Source organism: Elephantulus edwardii, unplaced genomic scaffold (genome assembly GCF_000299155.1).
Source record: "Elephantulus edwardii isolate Elephantulus edwardi_28Jun2011 unplaced genomic scaffold, EleEdw1.0 scaffold00287, whole genome shotgun sequence".
NCBI classification, from domain to species: Eukaryota; Metazoa; Chordata; class Mammalia; order Macroscelidea; family Macroscelididae; genus Elephantulus; species Elephantulus edwardii.
This window is the reverse complement of record NW_006400037.1, coordinates 1,368,142-1,392,985: the sequence shown is the minus strand read 5'-3', so window position 1 is coordinate 1,392,985 and position 24,844 is coordinate 1,368,142. Positions and strand designations below refer to the sequence as shown.

At 39.4% G+C, this 24,844-nt stretch overlaps 1 protein-coding gene across 1 annotated transcript in view; it reads left to right on the top strand.

The window, feature by feature from the left end:
- LOC102866574 (V-type proton ATPase subunit H-like) overlaps window positions 1–24,844 on the top strand; it is a 130,933-nt gene that overhangs the window by 57,986 nt on the left and 48,103 nt on the right. The window contains exons 7-8 of the mRNA XM_006900537.1: window positions 1,235–1,332; window positions 10,184–10,376. Of these exons, the coding sequence (XP_006900599.1) occupies window positions 1,235–1,332; window positions 10,184–10,376 (291 nt within the window). The remainder of the gene's footprint in view (window positions 1–1,234; window positions 1,333–10,183; window positions 10,377–24,844) is intronic.

Genomic DNA, 24,844 nt, shown 5'->3' with positions numbered 1-24,844 from the left:
GCCCTAAAATATAATACTTTTAGACTATTCTCTCCCCCATAGACTTCAGTGCCGTAACATTGTACTTTTTACAACAGTTTTTCAACATTTTCTAGGTAAAAACCTAAGATCATCTTTTCTTGGCAACTTTTGACTATTCCTCTAAATGTTATTTATAGCATTTAGTATTTATAAGCAATGTTATGTATATTTTGTAAATTTGAGTGCCTGGAATTTCTTCGGTGTTATAAAGAATATTGTTCAAATTAGAAAACAGTCTAGTAACATCATTGTGTTAGGTTTTGTGAATTAATATAATGAACATTAATGATTACTTCATAGATTTTTTTTTAATTTGGCATGTTCTTTGTTAAGAAATTGCAGATTCCTCGTTTCTCCATTTCTAATTACAGTAAAGCTCATTGTAAATATTTAGAGAACAGCCATGGCCACAGATTCTCCTGAGCTTTGGCAAAAGTTGGGACCTGCAACCTCCTGGATAAAGCCTGTTTATCTTAACCTTCAACTGTTGATCAGTTTCTCAGAGATGATGCTGTTGAATTTATAATATTTTTAATTGTAGTATTTCTATATTTTATGAAAATATTTTCCTATAAAAAGATACTTAGACTTTTTATATGTTATTATGATCTTTTTAAAATTCCTGTTTATTGTATTTCTGTGATACATCTCACTGTATGCTTAATGAGCTATTTCACCTAATCCATAGAGTACTCAGTTCAAGGTATCAGATGGTGACATATCCACTGAATATGAAGAAACTTAGTATTGGAGATGTCTAGTAACTTGCCCCAGGACATTAAAGTATAGGATTGCCCCAAAACATTTACTTTATTGCTAATCTTACTGTTCTTTGATATTTTTATGGTCGTGTAGAGTGATATTTTCTATGTGGTGCCCTTATTCAAGAGTAGATGAAACCTTGCAAAGCAATACAGTTAAGAGATCATGCCGGGGACCCTACTTATTTCTTGGTTTCCCTAAATATATGTTAATAGTCTTGAATTGTATGGGTTTAGTTTGGGAGATGCAATCATCTTTGTTTCTAAGAGGTGGAGATAAAAGCAATGTTAGGATTGACTTTTGAGAAGACAGTGGGAAATATTAGATGTTCTGATGCTAACAAACACTAGTAATAAACAAAATCTGACTTTCTTTAATAGCAGTGTTTGTGTTTGGTCTTTTGACTGTTAATGCCTTCTACTGTTTAAGCTTTACACATTTTCTTATGTAGAGTTCTCAGTATGTGCAGTGTGTTGCTGGGTGCCTTCAGCTGATGCTCCGGGTTAACGAGTACCGCTTTGCGTGGGTTGAGGCAGATGGCGTAAACTGGTGAGTGCCTTTTTACTTTTAAATCAGAAGTGACTTAAAATCATTATTCTTTAATTGTTTTTTGAAAATGAATCCATTCAGTCCTCTGAAAGAATTTTTTATTTTTATACTTTTGGAAGTCAGTCACTGCCAGACTGATCATTCCATCTTTGGTTTATGTTGTTGTTACTGTGCAGGGTTAATAACCAAGCAAGCAAGCCAGCAAACAAAAACTGGAACCTGTTGCTCAGGAATCAATTTCCAGTGACTCCAGGTGTGTCAGAGAATTAGCACCCATAGGCTTTTCAGAAGGGTTTTTTTTTTTTTGGATGTAGGTTACTATGCAATTTTTTTCACCCTGAGGCATCTCCAGATAGACTCAAATTTCCAACCCAGGAACTCCTTATAAGAAGTTTAAATCCCAAACCCATTGCTGTTGAATTCATGCCAACTCATAGTAACCCTCCATTTCATTTTAGAGGCTGTCGTTTTTTTTCACTTTAAAAAATTTTTTCACTTTTTTCCCAAATTGATTGGCTTACAAAGTTTGTATACATTGTGTTTCACACTATTCTCCATTCACATTGTGTTTCATACAATCATTTTCATGATTTTGAGGCTATAATTTTTTTTTAAAGGGCAATAAAGCTACTAGTTTAATACTCATGTCTCCATTTTTCTCTAATTTCCACCTGATGGGAACTCCTCCTTCCCCTCCCAGCACACTTCAGATGCAGAGGGGCCAAGATGGGAGCCCGGGTCTGGAGTTATTGAATGACAGCATGGTTGGTGGGCTGAATACTCCTTATGAGAAGACTCAAAATACCTTGACATTTCACTGCTGCTGGGTCAAGGTTCTTTATTCTCTTGCTTAAGAGTCCAATTTGTTCTTGTTCCCTGCCCCTCCCCCCCCATCTTGTTCTTAAATTGGGTGAAATATTTTCAAATTGGTAAAAGACAATCCATCAGAATAAACAACAGATCTGAACCCTGTCCTATCCTGTGCCATCCTCACAATCTCTGGACACACTCAAGCCCATTGCTATAGTCATTGTGTCAATCCATCTGGTTGAGATCTTCCTCTCCTTCACTGTTTCTCCACCTTTCCATTCATGATGTCCCTCTCCAATGAATAGTCTCCTTAGGGAGTTCTGGTGGCTTGTTGCTAGGGAATTGCGCTGACATCCTGATGGTACACAGTTTGTATCCACCAGTTATTCTGCAGAAGAATGGTGGGCAATCTCCACCTGGGGGATATACTGCCTCTAAAAAACTGCTGGAGGGTCAAGTATGAGTCAATTCTGACTCAGTGATCCTCAACAACACAAGAGCTCTGGTGACCTAGCAGTTAGAAGATGTCCTGCAATCCCAAAGGCATGTGGTTTGAATTCATCAGATGCTCTGTGGGAGAAAGATGAGCAATTTCCTGTACAATTTTCTGTTTCTGAAAGCCTGCTGGAGGGTCAGGTAAACAACAGCAACATGCCCAAAGTGTGTGAAACAAGCTTTGTCACCTTGCTGTCATCTGGTTGCACTTTATCCAAGATGTATCTGTTAGCTCTTTTGGCAGTCCATGAGATAGTCAATGATCTTTTCCAACATCACATTTCAAAGACATCAGTTCTTATATCCTCCTTATGCCAAGGGAAAAGGCAGAGATGGGGACACACAGGAATGGAGGATAGGCCAGAAAGGGTGAAGGCAGGGGGCACATAGCTGGAAGAACTGAAGCCCCTAAGCCACATGTTTCTGTGGTTTTGTTGAGAATCACAATAATTAAAGAGGAGGAAACTTAAGATTTTTACCAAGTTTTGCAGTCCAAAATTGGCCAAACATGCAATCAAGGTACATTAATTATAACTGCTGACTTTTTAAGAAAACACAAATGGTGACTTGACACATGAACCTCATCTGATGGATTGCATAGCAGTCAGGCTGACAATATCCCAGAGCTTGCATGGTGGTTTGAAGAGCGCAGTCCTTGCTTTTACAGATGGTTTCAGGGACTTTCTGGGAACTAAAGGAGTTTTGAAAACTGCCACCTCCACGCAGGAGCTGTTTGACAGCAGTGTCCCACAGTTCTGGTATTGGAAGTTGGCAGAATCCCCCTTATAGTTGAGATCTGTAGTTCATAGATAGAGTCGCTATGAGTCATCAACTCCAAAGCACCTAACAATGAAATACAGGGGACACCGCTGGGTCCCCACAAAATACTGGCTGACAGCAGTGCCACGTAGTTGGAAAGTGAAGGCATTTCCAGCCAGCACTCAGTTTCCCCTCCCTTGGCACCAGCCTTCTCCACAGAGGGGGCTCCAGAAGCCATGAGGCTATAATTTTTTTTAAATTTTATTTTATTATTTTTGTGTGCATGTACCGTCAAATCAAATCTGACTGGTACAGGAGGAGATTGCCCCTCCTTCCCCGGCAGAGCATTTGGTGGATTCGAACCATGCACCTCTGGGATTGTAGTTGCAGCTTCTTGCCACTAGACCACCAGAGCTCCCCTGAGGCTATAATTTTTAAAGGAAAGAGACTGCTAGTCTTTCTGCTTCAGAGCTGCTGGTAGATTAGAACCAGTGGCCTTTTAGTTAGTGGTACAACATGCTAGGAACTATGCCACTAGAACTCTCTGTAAGAGATTGCTGTTGTTAGGTGGTGATGAGTCAAGTATAACTTGTAGTTACTTTATGAACAACAGCTCTGAACCCTGTCCTATCCTGTGCCATCCTTACCATTTCTGACATGCTTGAGCCCCTTACTATAGTCACTCTGTCAATCCATCTAGTTGAGGGTCTTCCTCTCTTTTACCAGTGCTCCACCTTTCTAAGCATGATACCCGTCTCTAAGGAATAGCCTCTCCTAGCAACATGGCCAAAGTATGTGAGATGAAACTTTGTTTCTTTGACTCCAAGGAACATTGTGGTTGTACTTCCTTCAAGACATATCTGTTTGTTCTTTTGGGAGTCCTTGGTATATTTAGTACTCCTCTCCAACACCACAGTTCAAAGACATCAGTTCTTCAGTCATTGTTCTTAATTGTCCAGCTCTCAGATGCATAGCAAGTGAAAAGACCATGGCCTGAATCAGGTCTTCAAGCAGACATCACTACTCCTCTATAATTTAGAGAAGTCCCTGACTGAAGACTTTCCCAGTCCAATACATCTACTGATATCCTGCCTACTGGTGCCTAGGGTATTATTATTATTATTTTACTAAATGTTATATTGATTGTGGATCTAAGCAAGATGAAATAGTTGACAGTTTCAGTCTTTTCTCCATCTGTCATGATTTAAGAGTTTTCAACATCCCGAGAACACCAGCACTTGATAACAAAGCTACATAGTCAGAATGCAAAAAACAATTATAAAAGTATGGGGAATGAAAGAAAAAACCGTACCAAATAGATGTCTTACTCAGAAAAGAATTCTTTTATAATGTCATATACTGGCTATTGTACTAGTCATAATTTACTCTTCAAACTTTGAGAAATTGTTTACTCAGGTTTCACAAAGTAATGGAACAACATATAGCAAGAGCCTATGTTGATGAAGGAGGAAGTTCAGTCTGCTCTGAAAGAATTGGCAAAAAACAAGACCCCATGAATGGATGTGCTCATCAAGTTGTGCCAAGAGATCTGGAGGACAACCACTTGACCTACTGCCTGTAAGACATCTATATTTGTTCCCATTCCAAAGAAAGGTGATCCAACAGAGTGTGGAAATTATTGAACAATATCATTGAAATCACATGCAAGCAAGATTCTGTTGAAGATCATCCAAAAGCACATCAACAGAGAACTGCCTCAAGTGCAGGCTGGATTTAGAAGAGGCTGTGGCACTAGGGATATTATAGCTAATGTCAGATGGATCTTGGCTGAAAGCAGAGGGTACCAAATTAATGTCTATCTGTATTTCACTGACTATGCAAAGGCGTGTTTGACTGTGTGGATCACAACAAACTGACTTTGAGAGGAAAGGGAATCCCAGAACACTTGATTGTGCTTATGTGAAACTTATATCTGGGCCAGAAGGCAGTCATCAGAACAGAGCAAGGAAACACTGCATAGTACAAAATTGGGAAGGTTGTGTGTCAAGGATGTGTTCTATCTCCATATCTTTTCAATCTGTATGCAGAACAGATTATCCAGGAGGCTGAGTAGAAGTGTGGCATCAGGATTGGAGGTAGACTCATCAAAAATCTGCATTATGCAGATGACACAACTCTGCTTGTTGAAACTGAGGAGGACCTGAAGTGCTTGCTGTAGAAGGTCAAGAGTTGCAGCTTTCAATATGGATTGAAGTTCAAAGTCAAGAAAACAAAGATTCTCACTACTGGGCTGATTGGCATTATCATGAGAGATGATGAAGAGATTGAGATTGTTGACAGCTTTAGTTTGCTTGACTCAACAATCAATGCTCCTGGTACCAGTAGCAAGGAAATTAAAAGATAAATTGCATTGGGAAAGCCAGCTGTCAGAAACCTCGCCAAGGTACTGAGGAGAAACAATGTCCATCTGAAGACTAACGTGCGCCATGGTCTTTGCCATTACTTGCTATGCTTCAGAGAGCTGGACAATGACTAGGGATGATAGAAAGAGAGTTGATGCCTTTCAGCTTTGGTGCTGGAGAAGAGTATTAAATATACCATGGACTAATAGGAGAACGAACAAGAGGGTGAAGCCAGGCTGCTCTGATCCTTGGAGGCAAGGATTCTGAAGCTTCGTCTGACATAGTTTGAGCATGTCCCAAGGAGGGACCAGTCCTTGGAGAGGGCTATCATGCTTGGAAGGGTGGAGGAACAGCGCAGGAGAGGAAGACCCTTGATGAGATGGATTGATTCGGTCACTGGGGTAACGGGGAAAGGCATGTCTGAGACAGTGAGATTGGCAAAGGATAGAACAGGGTTTAGGGCTGTTGTACATAGGGTTGCTGTGAGTCACAAGTGACTCGACAGTACATAACAACCACAAAAGCAACCTCACTACCTCCTGCATCACTTAAAAATATGTTTTATGATCAGAAAGCCAGTTTATTTATACATATTGAAAGATACAATGATTTTTTAAAAAGTATCTTTTCATTTAGTGAAGATACTGTTTCTGTTACAGAAATTATCTGTCAGAAACTTAATTAGCAATAGAAAAGTATCTTGGTTACCAAGGATTTAGAGCAAGAAATGTTGAATGAAAGATACTGAACCCAGGGTTTTCAGACTCTGGAGAAGTGATGTATCTGTTTCCAGCATAGAGATAGACCTGGATCTCCTCAGCTTGGGTTTATATGCCCTTTACTGAGTGGTTTACTCCCAAATGATTGTTCTTAAGAATTATGTATAATTTTTTAGTTCATGGGAGTACCTCTTTTTTATTAAAATGAAAGGCTATATTTTAATCTTTGAAAGACCATCTAATTCATGGACTAGTTAGCAACAACTGACTGAGTATATTAATAATTATTCTTACGTTAATATGCAAAATGACAGTCTATTCATGTTTACTTAGCCCTTAGTATGCAAAAGCCAATCATTTTTGTTATAGTTTGCTGTTTAAATCCAATGGATCCTTTAAAATAGAATTTAGAATAAAGATGTAGTAAAATCATCTATTAGAGGTTTTAATAAGAAGTTAAATTTAGTAAACCTTTTTGTAATAAATTTTGGCACAATGGCACAGATATCATAAAAGTTATAGGCAGTCTTCACATCCACTTTTAACAAAGTCGAGAGTTCCAGGTTCATACCACAGAATAGTGTCTGGAAGGAAGTCTTGTCTTTTGAATGGCTCACTCAGCATACTATATTTCTTCCCCCCCACCCCGCCCACTATATTTCTTTAATTATCTTCAGAAAAGCTTTGTTCCTTTACTGATTCTTGAGTTTGAAAATTCATTTATGATAGTCATCTGAAAATTGAATTTGAGGTTCATCTATATGACCAATTTCATAATCATCCACTTCCAAAATAGTTTGCCTCCGGAAACCTATGGACCTGGAGAAAGGATGAAACGTAAACAAACGTTTATGTCTTTAGTTCATAGAGTCGCCATGAGTCGCCTATGACTTGATGGCACTTAACAACAACAGCAGCATAGAGAGAGAGATCAGTTAGCCTAGTGGACAGAAAATGATGCTACCAAGCCAAAGGTGGGTGACTTTAATCCATGGCCCTCAGGCCTGTTTTTAGTTGTTTTTGATCATTCTTCTAGGTCATAGCGCCCTGTTCTGTCCACTTGCTGTACAGAGGTAATTCATGGTTGCTGTGAAGCTGAACTCTGTGACATTGATGTGTCAAATGTGATAACGGTTACCCATAGTAGACAGTGTTGGTGGAGCTCCCCAATTAAAACAAGCTTGGAAGCAGGAGTGGCATCCACTTCCAAAATAGCTTGCCTCTGGAAACCCTATGGACCTGGAGAAAAGATTACAGTTATACAAGTGTTCAGCGTTCAGGTCTTTCGTTCATAGGATCGTTATGAGTCACCTACGACTTGATGGCACTTAACAACAACAACAACAAACAACAACAACAACAACAACAACGTTAAGAGACTAGAATGCTGCCTGCCCCTTTGCTGTCATTTTCTAATTTACCAAATGATTTTAAACCCCTTCCTCTGTTAATTGTCACTATGGACTATATGAACAAGAGCCAGTAGTAATGAAGGAAGAAGTTCAGGCTGCCCTGAAGGTTTTGGCAAAAAAATAAGACCCCAGGAATCAATGGGATACCAGTTGACATGTTTGAACTAACAGATGCAGGCCTGGGCATGTGTACTTGTCTATGCTAGAAAATTTGAACCATAGATGCCTGGCGGGCTAACTGGAAAAGATCCATCCATATTTGTTCACATTCCCAAGAAAGGTGATCCAACAAAAGGTGGAAATTATTAAATAATATCATTAATATCACATACAAGCACAATATTGCTAAAGAAAAAAAATGGCTAGAACAAACAGTATATTAATGGAGAACTACCAGAAGTTCAAACTGATTTTAGAAGAGACCATGACACCCAGAATATCACTGCTGCTATCAGATGAATTGTGGGTGAAAGCAGAGAATTCAAGTGAAGAATGCCTATTATGTTTTAATAATCATGCAGACATTTGACTGTGTGGATCGTGGTAAACTATGGCTAACACTGAAAAGAATGAGAACCCAAGAACAATTAGTTACGCTTATTCAAAACCTACACCTTGACCAAGGAAACATTGCATGATTGAAAATCAGGAAGGTGTGTGCCTGGTTTTATCCTTTCTTCCTACCTATTCAATTCGTATGCTGAGCTAATAAATCAAGAAGCTGGACTCTAAAGAGTGTGGCATCAGGACTTAAAGAAGACTTTTTCACAACTTTTTTTCACAAGGCAGATGACACACACAACCTTGCTTGCTGAAATGGAGCAGGATTTGAAATGCTTGCTTCAGAAGATCAAAGAATGCAGTTTGAAGACTAATGTGCATCTGGTATTTTCAGTCACTCGCTGTGGATCTGAGAGCTGGACAGTGACTAAGGAAGACAGAAGAAGAATTGATACCTTTGAACTGTGGTGCTGTCCTCAGGGATTCATTACCTTCCCAGTGCTAGGCTTCTCAATTTTTTCAGTACAATGTTTTCACCTCCCACATTGGCCCAGGGTCTTACACTCTACTGCCACATAGGTTCTCAACAAATAGGTGGTGTGATGTTAATATAGTCAGGTTTAGTACAGGTTTGTAGGAAAACTGTGACCCATAGTCCGCATGTGTCTGGTGATTTGAGTACACCAGCTGCTTCTTGAGAGAACAATGAGCAATAAACTGTGCAATTTACACCCTCTGCAAATGCATTGGAGAGTCAGCTATGAGCTCATTCTGACCTGATGGCAGTGAATTTTTGGTCTATATGCCCTTTGTGTTTCCTTACTTAGTATGGTCGTTGTCATGTGGAGCATTAGGAGTTTTGTCCCTAAATGAGTAACTTCCTCATCTCAGTAAACAGGGTTTTATTTTCCTTTACTAGGATGTTTTTTTTAATTGTGAATATTTGGGTATAAAAAAATTTATTTTTTCATTAGATTCATAGGTGAAATTTCCTTATTAGTAAACAAAAAGTCTTTTTTGTTTTGTTTCTACTTATTAATTTTAAAAAAAGTCAGTTTAGAGGTTTTTGAAATCTTTGAAAATCTTAAATGCAGTGCTTGGCTTTGCCAGATTTAAACCCAGCAGAAGTTTCTTCCAAAGTCCTTCTGTTTTCTGTTTCTGGTTTTCTGTACTGTTTAAGGGAGCTCTGGTGGCTTAATGGTAAGGAGTTATGCCTCCAATCTAAAGGCAGGCAGTTTGAATCCACTGTTTCTTGGGAGAAAGATGAACAGTCTCCTCCTGTGCAATTTATAGTTTCTGAAAACCTGCAGGGGGTCAGCTATGAGCCATTTCTGACTCAGTGGCATACAATAACAACAACAGTATATATTTTAAATCTACAAGTGATCCTTTTGATTGACTAGGCTTAGCATGTCATTGATGTAGCATTTGCTTCCACCCATACTTAGAAGCTTGTTGCTAAGTCCTGTTGATTTTATACTCTCGTGTCTATCTGCTCTTAGCATTTTCTGTGCTGTAATTTGATTCTTTACTGCACTTCTCTTAGCTCTTTATGTGAGTGCTGCTGCCCCCGAGATGTGACAACATTTGGAAGCAGGGCTAAACAGCCTCGGTGGAAGATGGCTTCCTACGAGTCAGAGAATCACTGCTTTTCATTGCTGGTGGAAAAGAAATTGTGAACATAATTAGAGAGACTTGTGCATTAGTGCAAACACATAAGAACAGTCAGTCATTTCTTCTTTCCTGTTATGCTGTCATATGAAGTATGTTTTCTAAATGTGTTTCTTTTCAGCATCATGGGAGTTTTGAGTAACAAGTGTGGCTTTCAGCTCCAGTATCAGATGATTTTTTCCATATGGCTGCTGGCATTCAGCCCTCAAATGTGTGAACACCTGCGCCGCTACAATATCATTCCTGTCCTGTCTGATATCCTTCAAGAATCTGTCAAAGAGAAAGTCACCAGGATTATCCTTGCAGCATTCCGCGTAAGTGGTTTGTGTTCTCGTCACATGTATGCCTGATGTTTTTACTGTGCATTGAGTGTATGTAAGGGTTTAAACAGATGTGAACAGGAATAAAACACTTCAAATTTCTATTTATGTCAGGAGGGACTGGCTGGAAAGAAACCATTTAAGTGAATGAAAGATGTGAGCTTGTAAAGAAATGGAATTACCAAGCAGATATATAGGCAGACTGGCAAGATGAATAGATATGTTATTGCTATTGGCTATCAAATCAGAACCCATGCAAAGCTGACCCTCCAGTGGGTTTTCAGAGGCTGTAAATCACGTGGGAGGAGATCACCCATCTTTCTCCCATGGAGCAGCTGGTGGATTTGAACAGCATGCCTTTGGATTGACAGGACAACTCCTTACCCTCTAAACCACTACATTCACGTTAGTGTATAATGTAAATATGTATATAATTACACCAACATTGGGCAAACTATTTAAGCTTCTCAATCAAACCTAAACAAAGGAGTAAGTTGTTGATTCTGAGGACTCAGGACTATAATATTGGGAAACGTGAAGTTTAGTTGGTATAATAGAGTCCACAAGGCATTCTAATTTTATATTCTGATTTTGTGAGTAGTAAATGGAGTCTTAAAAATTTATGAGCAGCTGTCCAGAGTTTCTCCCTATCCAGAACAAAGAAGAGAGGAGAAAAGCCAAGATTTTAAGAAGCAGTTAGTCCACAGTGCTAAGGAACTCCTTGAGCATCAAGTTCCATGACCTTGAGACTGAAGAACCAGATGGTGCCCAGCTGCCATGGCTGCCTACTCTGAAAGGATCCCTGTAGAAGATCCTGGATAGAACTGGTGGTGGGAGTGAAGGAAAAATGTTGAACAAAACTCGAAAACAAGTTAGATCAGGCTTAGTGGTTCCATAGTGACGGATGGAACACTGAGACTGTGACACATAGTCACCTTTTGAATCTGGAACAAAAATCTCCTGTGTGGCTCAACTTTTGGCCACATACTAGGCTTATTAGGGACCACTGGCACTAGGGAGGCACTCACGTCTTAACACACCTAGCCATGTGAGGTCAAAAGAGAGCATTTGTCCAAGGATAAAACCCAGAGAGCAAGGGGGATTAACAGTACTCAAAAGCATAAATAAGGCCATACTTACTGGTTCAATAGCGACTCTGAACTCTTGAGACTTAGTCCTTTTGTTATGAAAAAAAGTTTCCAACTTGGAGCAAAACTCACAACCTTTGACTTAACTTTCAGCCAAATTATTGGCAGACCTGTGAGGTGAATACCTGGAGGGCACCTACCCATTAGATTAGTCAACCAGATGAGGTCAGAAGGGCAACATTTGCCCAGAGATAAATCCCAGAAGGCAGGAAAGGATAGAATAATTAGTGGATAAAGTTACGGGGAGAAGTTGCAAGAGTGCAATTATACAGTAAACATTGTTAGGATTATAAAGCAAAGTGTGGATGAATGATTGAATGAAAAATCAATTTTCTTTGTAAACATTCACTCAAATAATAAAAATAATAATGTAAAAAAAATTAAAGTGTCATTGTATGAAGTTTCAGTAGCTAATGGGCTTTCCAAAATAGTGTTATTGAAGGACTTTTTCTTTTGTAAGGCCTGTATTTTAATAAGTAATTGTAGTTAAGATATAGGGTATATTGATTAGCAGGCTGGTTGGTTTGTTTTTTGAGGCAACGGTAAAGGTTTATAGAGCCCTGGCTGTGTGTTGTGTAACACATGTATCTACTAGCCTAGAGAGCAGCAGTTTGTCTCACCAGCTGCTCACGGGACAGTAGCTTCAGAAACTCAATAGAGGGTTGCTGTGAATTAGTTTGAAGACTGTGAATTGATAAAGATTTAGAATGATTTTAAACAGTAAAACTGTCCTATTAGGATATTAAACTTTTGGTGTTAGGAGGGACTTTGGACATTATCTGAGTCTCAGATAGGTCAGGGGTCTCCTCACACAGGGTAGTGGCGCTCAAGCCTGGGCCCTGGGTCACCTTTCTCCCAGACATTCCATTGTGACACACCATCTTTTAAAAGTCTGTAAACTTTCCTCAAAGAATTGTCACAAAGCTTAAAACCAGACTATTGCTAATTACCTAAAGCCAATGAATTGGAAAAAAAATAAATGTATATTGATAATTTTGTTTGTTGCTTGAGAATCTAGATTACATATGGAGAATACCCTGGTGGACTCAATGTCTCTTTAAAATGGTGCCGACTGTGTGCTAGATGTCATTTTAAATGCATCTCACTTGTTAACTCATTTATTACTCACCCAAGTCTCCAGACCTAGTCATTATTGTTAGTTTTGGTCCTCTTCTTATTTTACATACAAGAATACTGAGGTAGAATGGTCACAAGTGCTGGTACATGGTAGACCTGCATATCCAGGCTGTTTTAGAGTTTAGGCTTTAGAGTTTGCTTTCAATCATTATTTATTCTTGGCATAAAGAAGCAACAACAAACTATAGTTCAGGTGTGCTGCAAAAATTTACATAGTGTAGCCATCGCATTTGCTCAATGTAACCGTTAACACTTTTCAGAATTTTTTTTTTTAGCATGTTGAGATAAATGTATAAGTAGATGTAGGATTTTATTTTTAAAATAACAATGACATCATATTGTTCTAATACTTTCTTCTGACCCCTAATAATATGTAGTGAATATGTTTTCATTTCTGCATAAGCAGATCTTCCATATTTTTTTTCTAGTGTCTGCTTTCCATTTTGTTGATGTAAAGTGCTTTGTTTATCTAGATGGACCTATTGAGTGTTTATGCAAATGTGTTTACTTGAAGATTTTCCTACCTTTACTATTTCTGTTGGATGTAGTTCTGAAGATGGATTTGCTAAACAAAAGATACACTCTTAGGTTTTTTATATCAGTTACTGTTGTGTCAACTCTGACTTGTGATGACCTTATGTGTTAGTAGGACCTGTATTTTATTGGTTTTAGTGAATTTATGTTTAATTTTTTGCTGTGGTTTGTGTGCAAGTGTACTGAACAAATTAGTTTTCCATTTAGTAAATCATGCCCATTTTGATTTGTGACTTTGACTGAAATCCCCATGATGTAACAGAACTCTTCACACTTCTCCCTGTGTTTCCCATTTACCTCGTCTTTCTATCCTATTCCTTCCTGTCCTCTGAGGTGAGTTAGATATCTGGGCACCTGCTGCCCCTTTCATTTCAGACAGTTGATTGTTCAAAGACTGCGTGCCTTGTTGGTGGTGTTCATCTTAAAAACTTGGCTATTGTTTAGCTCAAAGCTGGGCCACAGGAATGAGTTCAGTTCCAGGTTTGAAGGGTACCTAGAGGCCATAGTTTTGAGGATTTTTTATCAATCTCTTTCAAACCAGTAAGCCTGGTCTTACTGGTTTTAATTTTTTTTTTTTTTTACATTTCATTTTATGTTTCTCTTCTCTGTCCAAGGGCCTTGTACTGCGATTCCTTTCACAGTAAGGACTAGTAGCTGACACCATCGAATTCTTCTGGTTTCAGAGTTGTGGAAGCTGAGGGTCACATGGTTCATAAGTCTTTTGGACAAATTGTTTCCTTGTGTCTTTGGTTTTCCTCACTCTTTTTTCCTTCAGGCTGGGGAGACCAACATTTGTATCTTAGATGAACCCTTAAAAATTTTTAAGACTGCCTGATGTGCAGGCTGGTTAGAAGAGGCTATGGCATTAGCAATATTATAGCTAATGTTAGATGGATCTTGAGTGAAAGCACAGAGCACCAAAGGAATGTCTATCTGTGTTTCATTGACTGCAAAAGCATTTGTCTGTGTGGATCACAACAAACTGTGGCTGACTCTGAGAAGAATGGGAATCCCAGAACACTTGATTGTGCGTATGTGAAACCCATATTAGGAGACAGTCATCAGAACAGAGCAAGGAAACACTGCATGGTTCAAAATTGGGAAGGGTGCACACCAGGTTTGCATCCTGTCTCCATACCCTTACAATCTATATGTGGAACAGATCATCTGGGAGGCTAGGTTCTATGAGGAGGAATGTGACATCAGAATTGGAGGAAGACTCATCAACAAACTGTGTTATGCAGCTGACACAACCTTGAAGAGAACCTGAGGCATTTGCTGCAGAAGGCAAGGACTGTAGCCTTCAATATGGATTGAAGCTCAACATCAAGAAGACAGAGATTCTCACCACTGGCCAATTGGCAGCATCATGATAAAGATTAAAGAGATTGAGATTGTTAACAGCTTCAGTTTACTTGGCTCCACAATCAACACTTTTGGTACCAGGAGCCAGGAAATCAAAAGACATTGCATTGGGAGAATCTGCTGTCAGGAACCTCTTCAGAATACTGAATGTCATTCTGGAGACTAAGGTGCGGCTGACCCAGGCCATTACTTGCAGTGCATCAGAAAGCTGGACAATGACTACAGATGATAGAATGAGAATAGATGCCTTTGAAATATGGTGCTGGAGAAGAATATTTAATATACCATGGATGGCTAAGAGAACAAACAAGTTTGTCCTGGAGTGGGTGAAAGCAGGCTGCTTTTTGGAGACAAGGATTTCGAAGCTCCATCGGACATACTTTGGGCATGTTGCAAGCAGGGACCAGTCCTTGTAGAGGGACATCATGCTTGAGAGGGTGGAGGGACAGCGCAGGAGTGGAAGACCCTTGATGAGATGGATTGACTCTGTGACTGGAGTAATGGGAATGGGTATGTTGGAGGTGATATGTTGGAGGTGATGAGGTTAGCTGAGAATAGAGCAGAGTTTAGAGCTGTTGTACATAGAGTTGCTATACGTTGCAGGCAACTTAATGGCACTTAATGACAACAATCACTATTTGTCAAAGTAGTATAGAATATTGTCTTTGTGAACTGTTTTATGTCACATGACCGTAGTGTCTGTGGAAACTGTGGTCCTAAGTTCCCAGGCCCAGAGATTTGTTACCTCGTGGTGTTTGGTTATAGCCCAGAAGGTGTGTCTGCTCCAGTTCATGGTCTTTGCAGTTACTTGCTACGCATCAGAGAGGTGGACAATGACTTAAGCTGATGGAAAGAGAATTGATGCCTTTGAGCTGTGGTGCTGGAGGAGTATTGAATACATACCATGGACTGCTTGGAGGACTAATAGGTTTGTCCTGGAGATGGTGAAGACTACTCCTCGAAGGCAAGGATTCTGAAGCTCCATCTGACATACTTTGGGCATATTGCAAGGCGGGACTAGTCCTTGGAGAGGAACATGATTGTTTTGGAGGGTGGAGGGACAGTGTAAAAGAGGAAGACACTTGATGAGATGGATTGACTCAGTGACTGGGGTAATGGGGTGGGTGTTGGAGACAGTAAGCTTGGCTCAGGATAAAGCAGGGCTGAGGGCTGTTGTACGTAGGGTTGCTATGAGTTGCAGGTGACTTGATGGCACATAGCAACAACAACGACGACAACATATAAGTAAATATGTAGAAATGTTCTCTGGTAAACTTATACAGATTCATGGGTGTGTTGTTGTTAGGTGCTGTTGAGCACATGCCAGCCACCTTGTGAACATCAGATTTGAACTGTGTGCCATCCTTATCATCATTGACACACTTGAGCTCATTTCCACAGTCATTATAGCAATCTTATCTTGTTGAAGGTCTTCCTCTCCTTCACTGTACCTTCACCTTTCTAAACATGATGTTCCTTTCCAAGGAATAACATCTCTTAACAACATGTCCAAAATATGTGAGATGAAGCTTTGCCAACCTTGCCTCTAAGGATCACTCTGGTTGTATTTTTTCCAAGACATAACTGTTTATTCTTTTGGCAGTCCATGGGATATTCAGAACTCTTCTCCAGCATCATAGCTTAAAGGTGTTCTTTATTCTGGCATCCTTACTCATTGTTCACCTCTTACATGCATGGCAGGGTTTGGAAAGATTGTAGCTTGAATCAGGTGCACCTTAGTCTTTAAACTGACATCAATGTTTTTTAGGACTTTGGAAATGCTGTGTGTTACCTGATCTTCTGACTGCTGGTATAAAGGGTCTTGATTGTGGATCCAAGTAAGATGAAATTGTTGATTGTTGACAACTTCAATATTTTCTCCATTTATCATGATGTTGCCTATTGGTTCCATGATGAGGATTTTTGTTTTCTTGATAATGCGTTGTAATCCATATTGAAGGCTGCAGACCTTGATCTTACGCAGCAAGCCCTCCTCCCTTTTAGCAGGCAAGTTTGTGTCATATGGATAACTCAGGTTGTTGAGTCTTCTTCCAATCCAGATGTCACATTTTTCTTTGTAGAGTCCAGCTTCTTGAATAATTTGCACAGCATACAAATCAAAACAGAGAGAAGATACAACCCTGATACACACCTTTCTTGATTTTAAGCCATGTAGTGTTCCCTTGCTCTGTTTGGAGCTTCTTGGTCTGTCTGTAGATTTTGTATGAGCACAACATGTTCTGGAATTTCCATTTCGTATGAGCACAACATGTTCTGGAATTTCCATAGTTCTCAATGTTAGTTATAGCTTGTTGTGATCCACATAGTCAAATGCTTTTGTATAGTAAATAAAACAGAGATAGGCATTCTTTTGATATTCTTTGCTTTTAGACAAAATCTCTCTGACATCAATGGGCATAGTTTTGTTCAAAGAAACCAGTCTTGCAAGAAATGTAGCCAAAATTCACCTAAGAAACAAGGATGGTGAGACTTTGGTTTGTACATTCTGGACATGTTATCAGGCGGAAAAAGTCTTTGCAGAAGCATATCATGCTTAATAGAGGATCAGCAAAGAAGAGGAAGATCCCCAGTGATTTAGGTCAACACAGTGGCTGCAATCATGCTCAGACGTAGCTGTGATTGTGAGGCTGCAGGAACAAAGTGGTGATTGTGAGGCTGCAAGAGTGTTGTGTTTAGTTACATGAGAGTACTGTGAGTTGGAACCAGCAGTAGTTGTCCTTCCCACCCCTGCTCAGTTTGGATTTCTGTATGCGCATCCATTCATAAATTATGGCTCTTGCCTGTATTAGATATGTAATGATGCTTAACTTTTCCTCTTTAATTCTTTTTTAAATTATACTAGTTTATTTACAAAATTGGAATACATTGTTTTTCAGACCAGAATCTTCCGATTTCCCTCACCCCCAATAAAATTTGTTGTCTTTAATTCTTGTGTACTTTTTTGTTTAGTGACCACCATTTGATTATATATTGTCTTCAATTTCACACCAAGGTAGGTGTCTGCCTTCTGGTTAGTAATTTACTTTCGTTCTTACATCAGTTAACCCATGTAGTGGGATGAGAGTGCTAATCTCACTGCTGGTTTGGGAGCACTGGGCTGCTCCCAAACTTTGTGCTTGTGTGAATTTGGTGTCATGTAGAATTGTCAGCATGAGTGTCTGATCATTGGTCATTCACATTATCTCGGACAGCATGGGAAGATGTTGACCACATCATCTGTCATAGTCCAGTGGTCCTAAGATGCATAAGAACATTTTTTCCTGGTGAGTAAGGTGTAGTGGCTGCGGCTGGGTAGTGTCTCCTATGGAAAACCAGGAAAGTAAAGGGGAGTGAAGGAAAAGAAAAAAACAAAGAAAAATAAAAAAGAACCCACTCACCCTTCCTCCGCCATATGTCATAGTCTTGGTGCAGACACAGCTGATATTAAGAGAGGAAGAAAATTAAAAAAACCAAAAAAAATGAAGTGAGGAAAGAAGGATCAAAATAAAAGATATAGAAAAAAGAAAAGCAGTGCAGCACTGCCGGTGATTAGGGAGGGCGAGTGGGCTTAGAGAGCTGGGCTTTTGCTTACGCAGAGGTTTTGCATGGCAAGGGAAGATCACACCCTTTGGGGCTTGGGTCCTCAGAGTAGATCCTGGTGCTGGCCTGCACTAGCAGAGCTGGCTCTCCTCTCCTGCTCTGCTCAGAGCACTGCCCCCAGGTCTCCCCAGTGGTTCGTGTGCCGGTTGACAGCTCACTGTTCTGTGTGCCTCTTGCTTGCTATTGTCTTTTATTTTCTTCTGTCATTATATTTGACCTACTTCTTCATTCTTTTCTTTGGGGCTCTGGATGCCAGGATTGCCATTCAGGGCCTTGCATTGGTTTCTCAAATCTTCTGCCCCTTCTCAATCCCTGTGAGGTTTTTAGTGGCTCATTTTTAGAAGTGGATCATCAGGTCTTTCTTTTAGGTGCTGGCTGGACTGCAGCCTTCATTCAACCTTTGAGTTAGCTGCCAAACTAATTTATCATTTACATTTCCTAAGGTTTCTATAGTTTTGATAGGCAGGAACTGATTCCAAAACTGTGAAAATGTTTTTTTGTTTTGTTTTTTTTTGTCAAGTGCACATTGTGTTGTTGTTAGGCACCCTCGAGTTTCCTGTACCTCATAGCCACACTGTGGGTAAGGTGTGGGTAAGACATGAAAGCTTTGCCCTGCCCAGTACCACTGAGGTCTCTGGCGCAGGTCCATTATTGCATTACTGTATATCCCTGGAATGCGTGTTTTCCTAGTCACTTGTTTGCTGACTCACTCACTTCTGTCCACTTGGAACTGATTCATAGCAGACCCTTCCCTGGGCTGCTGAGGCTTTGAGTCACATGAGAAGACGTTGCTTGTCCTTCTCCTTTGAGCCACTGTGGATTCAAACTGCCAGAGAAGTGCCACCTTTGGTCTAGCAGAGCAATTCTTTTTAACTAGACTTATATGGAAAATGAAATAGTTTTAAAAAGTATATATCTATTTTGGAAAGTATCTATAATAACTTTTAACAGTCTTTATGTGGACAGTTATGCCCACCCAGTATGACTTTTCACCATATTTAAATTTATATTCTTTAATAATGAATGAGGCTGAGATAATTTACTATCTTTTCCAGCCATTTCTGCTTCTATACATATCTTTTTTTTTTAATCTTAAAAATATTTTATTTACCTAGTAGGCAACCAGAAAACACAAGAATGCAAATGATGCCATCCCCCATTCCCTTCCGCCCTTTTATTTATAACAAGAAGACTGGGGTGAATTTGACCTACCCAAGAAGCTCAGTTTTTGGTTAGCAGCATAACTTCCTACAGACTATGCTACCAGAGCTCCGGAAGTGACAACACGTTATCGTTGTTGTTAGGTGCTATCCAGTCAAGGACTACTCAGAGCAACCAAATGAAAACCAGACCTGAACCCTGTCCTATCTTGCACCGTTATTTCTGACACACTTGAGCCCATTGTTGCAGTCGCCATGTTAGTCCATCTTGTTTGAGTCCTTCCTCTCTTTTGCTGACCCTCCGTATTTCTAAGCATGATATCCTTTTCTTTTTTTTAAATAATTTTAATGAGCATTTACAGAGATTTTGGATTTCCATTGATTCATTGCTGCACTTCTCTCCCCACCCAGCCCTCCCCCCTCATTTTGCTCCTCTCTTTCAAAAGTAAAAGAGGAGAACATTTTAAACATTTGTAACATTTGAAAATTTGATGTTTAGGAGATCTTCTAAGTTTGTGTTATTAATATCTAATGCTTATTGAGAGATTACAATGTTTCAGACCCTATTGTAATTAACCTTAAATGTGTTTATGCATTTAATTTGTCCATAAACTCCATGTGGTAGACATTAGGCCAAAAGATGGTAAGGTAGATTAAACAGACGTGACAGAGTATGGAATCAGACTCAGACAATCTGATTGATGCTCTTAACCATTGTTTTAACCTACCTCAGATACTCAGGAAAAGGGTTGCAATTCATTGAGTGTTCTTCATGCACTATCTTACTTAATCTTTATGATTTTCCACAAGTTTGCATTATTACTTTTATTTTGTGGTGAGGAAATCACTTCCTCTGTTAGTAAGTAATGGGATTGTAACTTCAGCCAGATTGGTCATACTCCAAAGTCTTTCCTCTTATATCTACTTTACCATGTTATGTGGGGCTTTTTCTTTCTTTCTTTCTTTTTTTTTTGTTGTTGTTTCAGTGAGTTTACTCAGTGTAAATGAATGTAGGCAGCCTGAGAATGGCCAAGTTTGACTTCTCCTTACTCCGCAAGGGGAAAAGCACTCTAATAACAGCAATCCCCAATACAAAGACAGTTCCCATGAAGTCAGTCATTCCCCATCCCCCTATGCTCTTACATCTCTTTCTACTAATGCCAATGCCAATCATATTGCCTCCTGGGTCTGAAATCCATTGCAATTACTACACAGACTTCATAGAACCATCCATCCTCACAGTTATGGTATTATTGGGGACATTAAAACACTGTAATTCAGCTTGGCAACAGGATACATTCCCTCAGTCTAGACTACTTCTCAAGCGTGATAACAGGTCCTCTGATTTTTCAGCCTCGTGGCTCAGGTCAGTGTTACAAAGTCCCCTTAATCCTGCTAGTAGTGGTGTCTTCCCTCAGTCCTCCAGCAAGCTTGGGTGAAGGCCTCTGGCTCTGGCTCCAAAGGGCAGCAGTTTCAAGTCAGCTCTGTTACATGCTCATCTCTGGTTCTCTGCTGAAGGTGCTGTTGTTGTTGTGGAGATTCTAGTCCGGCTGGTGTAAGAATCTTTGCCTCTGAAAGATAAGAACTGCTTCCTCTGTTGTTGGTGTTGAGATTCCCAGTTTCTGTTGCTGAAACTGCTTCGTTTAAACCTAGTGTGAGGGCAAAACTAGCCAATCCATTTGTGTATAAACTAACACACCCTATTAATTTGATCTTACCCATCCATGTGGCAAAACCAAATTCTGTTTCTAGGAAAGCATTTTTGAACAATAAACCCTTGACTCCACACTCATAGCCGTAAAGGTACCATTATAATGAGGAGAGGGAGGAAAGGGAAAACTATAGGTAATGTGAGAGAAAAGTTGGGTTTCTTTATTATATGGTTGAACTTGAACGGTCAATTATTTGGCTAGTAATCGAGCCCATAAAAATGTATATTACTGAAGGACAAAGATGATTAGTAATTCTTACTTCACTTTAAGATTAGGTAATGATTAAGTGAAGTAACAGGTGGAGTTCCTGGTAAGAGTATATATTTATATATGGTAACTTTATTCCCCTGCCTTCTCTCTATCCAATAAAATCATAGGATAAGAGTAGTTTGTCTCTGTACCTTTCCTACTTCTGTAAATGTCACTCTGGCAAAATTGAATGCTATTTTGTTTTATTTAGAAGCAGAAGCATATGAGTATTTTACTAGTACTTAGCAAGATTTAAAATCTTATTTAAGCTATATTTACAGCTTCCATTTTCCCATCCATAATTCATTACATTTATTAGGATAATGTCTATATTTTATTTATAATTCTAAGTTTTAGACTCTTTAAATAGGTCCAGTTCTTTGACAGAAATTTTAGTCTTCTCGTTTTAAAGCTCACCTGTGCTAAATTGGGATAATGCAATCACTACTAAAGGAACTCTTTTGCGTATGTAGCATGTTACACTGGTAACCAAAGGTGAGGGTCTGAATCCACCAGTGGCTTTGCTGGGGAAAGATGGGCAGTGGCCTTCCATGTGAGTTATAGCCTGAAAACCCACTGGAGGATCAGTTGGTTCTAACTGCAGGACAGTGAGTGTTGTGTTGGTGATGGTGGCAGAATCATTGTGTAAATGTGCTGAGGGCTGGAAGAAAGCCCTCTATTTTCTTCCTTCTCTTTAAATAAGAGGTAAGTCTTGATGTCCACAACTTTGATGTGTACAACTTAGTAAAATTGAGCCTTCAGTAAAGATGTAATAAAGGCTTTTAAATTTAGGTCATGTGTGTTGATGTGAGTTTCACAAATTTCTGTAATCTTTTTTCTGTTTGAGGATGGTCTAGTCATGTGTTATCCTCCACATCCTGAAACCCAGGAAGAAAATTTTCATGCTGAAGACTTTAGGAAGCTTGATGAGCTGCTGTGAGCTAAACAAATCTAGCAGCTGCTAATTGTTTATTTTTCCATTTGGCTGGATAAATTTTATTTTTGAAAATGTCAATCTCAGTTATTCGTAGCAGGTGCTTAACTCCAGGTCCCTGCAGCTGTTGTTGGTTAAGTTGATTTGTCAATCTTCAGTCTTAAAATAAATCAGAATATTTTGAGGCTGTGACTGAGAAAGATGTTGAAGATCATCTTTTTGTCTGAAGTTTTGTATCTCTTGTGAATATTTTTATCCTGCTTGCTTTATTAAAAATAGTCATAAATTCGGGGGCTCTTCATATATTTGGCTTGATCAATCATGTATCTTCACCAAGAACCACAAATAAGGCTAGGTGTCATCCTTTCATGGGAAGGAAGTTCATAAAGGGGGAGATTGTTAGAATTTAGTCCTTAAACTAAAAAATAGTTTAAGGACTCATAAAGGAATATGCCTTGAGTAAAACTACGGTGTCCTGAAGGAATAGTGTTTAGGTGTAATCATTCTTAGAAGCTCAGAATTAGGAGGAAATTGAAAATAATCTGTGCAATCAACTATGAATCTATTGGTGAGAATCTCATAGTTTAGTGGAGACAAACATAAAAATTATTAGCTTTCATTACAATGATTTATTTTGATCTATGGATTATATTGTTGTTGTTGATTGCTTTGAGGCGAGCACAACTCATAGTGACCCTATGAACAAAAGGCCTGAAGCCCCTCTGCAACTATTGACATTTATCAAAGTTCATATAGTTTCCAGAGGCCTGTTCTTTAGGAAGTGGATGGCACTAATTTCTAAATACTTAAGATTTTTCTGGACAGTTTACTGTTTTCTAATTGAATTAATTATGATTAGAGAGCTTGAAATTTCAGCCCTTTGAAATTTTTAAAACAAATTTTTTAATATTGATTTGCATACAAAATTAGTATACATTGTGTTCCGTACTATGCTTCATTTGCTTTGTGTTTCATACAATCATTCCCATTCATTGTATTTTATAAAATTAATCACCATTGGACTATGCCCACCATTACTCTGTCTTTCCAGATCCCTGCCAGATCTTTCCCATTTCCTTTACCTGCTTTCTACCCACCAAATTGTGTCACCCTTTGATTTACACCCTGCTCACCCCCACCCGTCTACTCTCACTCCATGCCCTCTTGGCTCTCCATACGTGTTTTACTTGTTATCCTTCTGTTTTTACAGTGAGGATTGTATGCAGTATTTGTCCTTAGCCTGAGTTAGCTCACTCAGCATAATGCTCCCTAGTCTCTCCCAAGTTACTTGGGAGCCCTTTGGAATTTGATTCTTATTTTGTGGTTCAGCTAATGACCTCTCATGGTGAATGTACTATGTTGGCAGTTTCTGCAATAAAGGAATTAATCACAAATTTTGTAACTCAGTTTTATAAGGACAAAAAAAGTTCATCAAGTAGTGTCTTAATCCATCATCCCTGAAATGGAAGTTTAGATAATAGTTTTGAATTAATTCTAGAAGAGAGTAATTATACTACTGCTACGATATTGTTGTTGTTGTTATGTGCCATCGAGTTACTTGTGACTCATGGTGACCCTGTGTACAACCGCTCTGAATCCTGCTCTATCTTGTGCCAACCTCATTGTCTCTGACATACCTACCCCTTAACCCCAATCACTGAGTCAGTCCATCTCATCCAGGGTCTTCCTTCTTGCACTGTCCCTCTACCCTTCCAAGCATGATGTCCTTCTCTAAGGACTGGTCCCTTCTTGCAACATGCCCAAAGTATGTCACACAGAGAGCTTCAGGATCCTTGCCTCCAAGAATCAGCCTGGTTTCACCCTTTCCAGGATGAATCTGTTTGTTCTCCTAGCAGTCCATGGTATATTCAGTACTCTTCAGCACCACAACTCATAGGCATTGATTATTTTTCTATCATCCTTAGTCATTGTCCAGGTCTCTGATGCATAGTAAGTAATTGTGAAGATCATGGCCTGGATTAGGCACATATTAGTGGCTAGAATGACATCATGCTTTTCAGTACTCTGGAGAGGGCCCTGCCAGTAGACTTTCCCAACACAATTTGTCTTTTGGTTTCCTGGTTGCTGATACCAAGAGTGTTGATTGTGGAGCCAACCAAGCTGAAGTTGTTAACAATCTCAGTTTCTTCACCATCTTATGATGCTGCCAGTTGGCCAAGTGGTGAGAATCTTCGTCTTCTTGATGTTGAGCTTCAATTCATATTGAAGGCTGCAGTCCTTGACATTCTGCAGCAAAAGCCTCAGGTCCTCATCAGTTTTGGCAAGGAAGGTTGTGTCATCTGCTTAACACAGGTTTTGCTGAGTCTTCCTCCAGTCCTGATTCCACGTTACTCTTCATAAAGTCCAACCTCCTGGGATGATCTGTTCTGCACATAGGTTGAAAAGATACGGAGGTAGTTTTCATCCCTGGAGTATCCCCTTTCCCAATTTTGAACTATGCAGTGTTTTCTTGCTCTGTTATGATGACTGTCTCCTGGTACAAGTATAGGTTTCACATAAGCCCAATTAAGTGTTCTGGGATTCCCATTCTTCTTAGAGTTAGCTATATTTTGTTATGAGCCACACAGTCAAACACCTTTTCATAATCAATGAAACATAGATA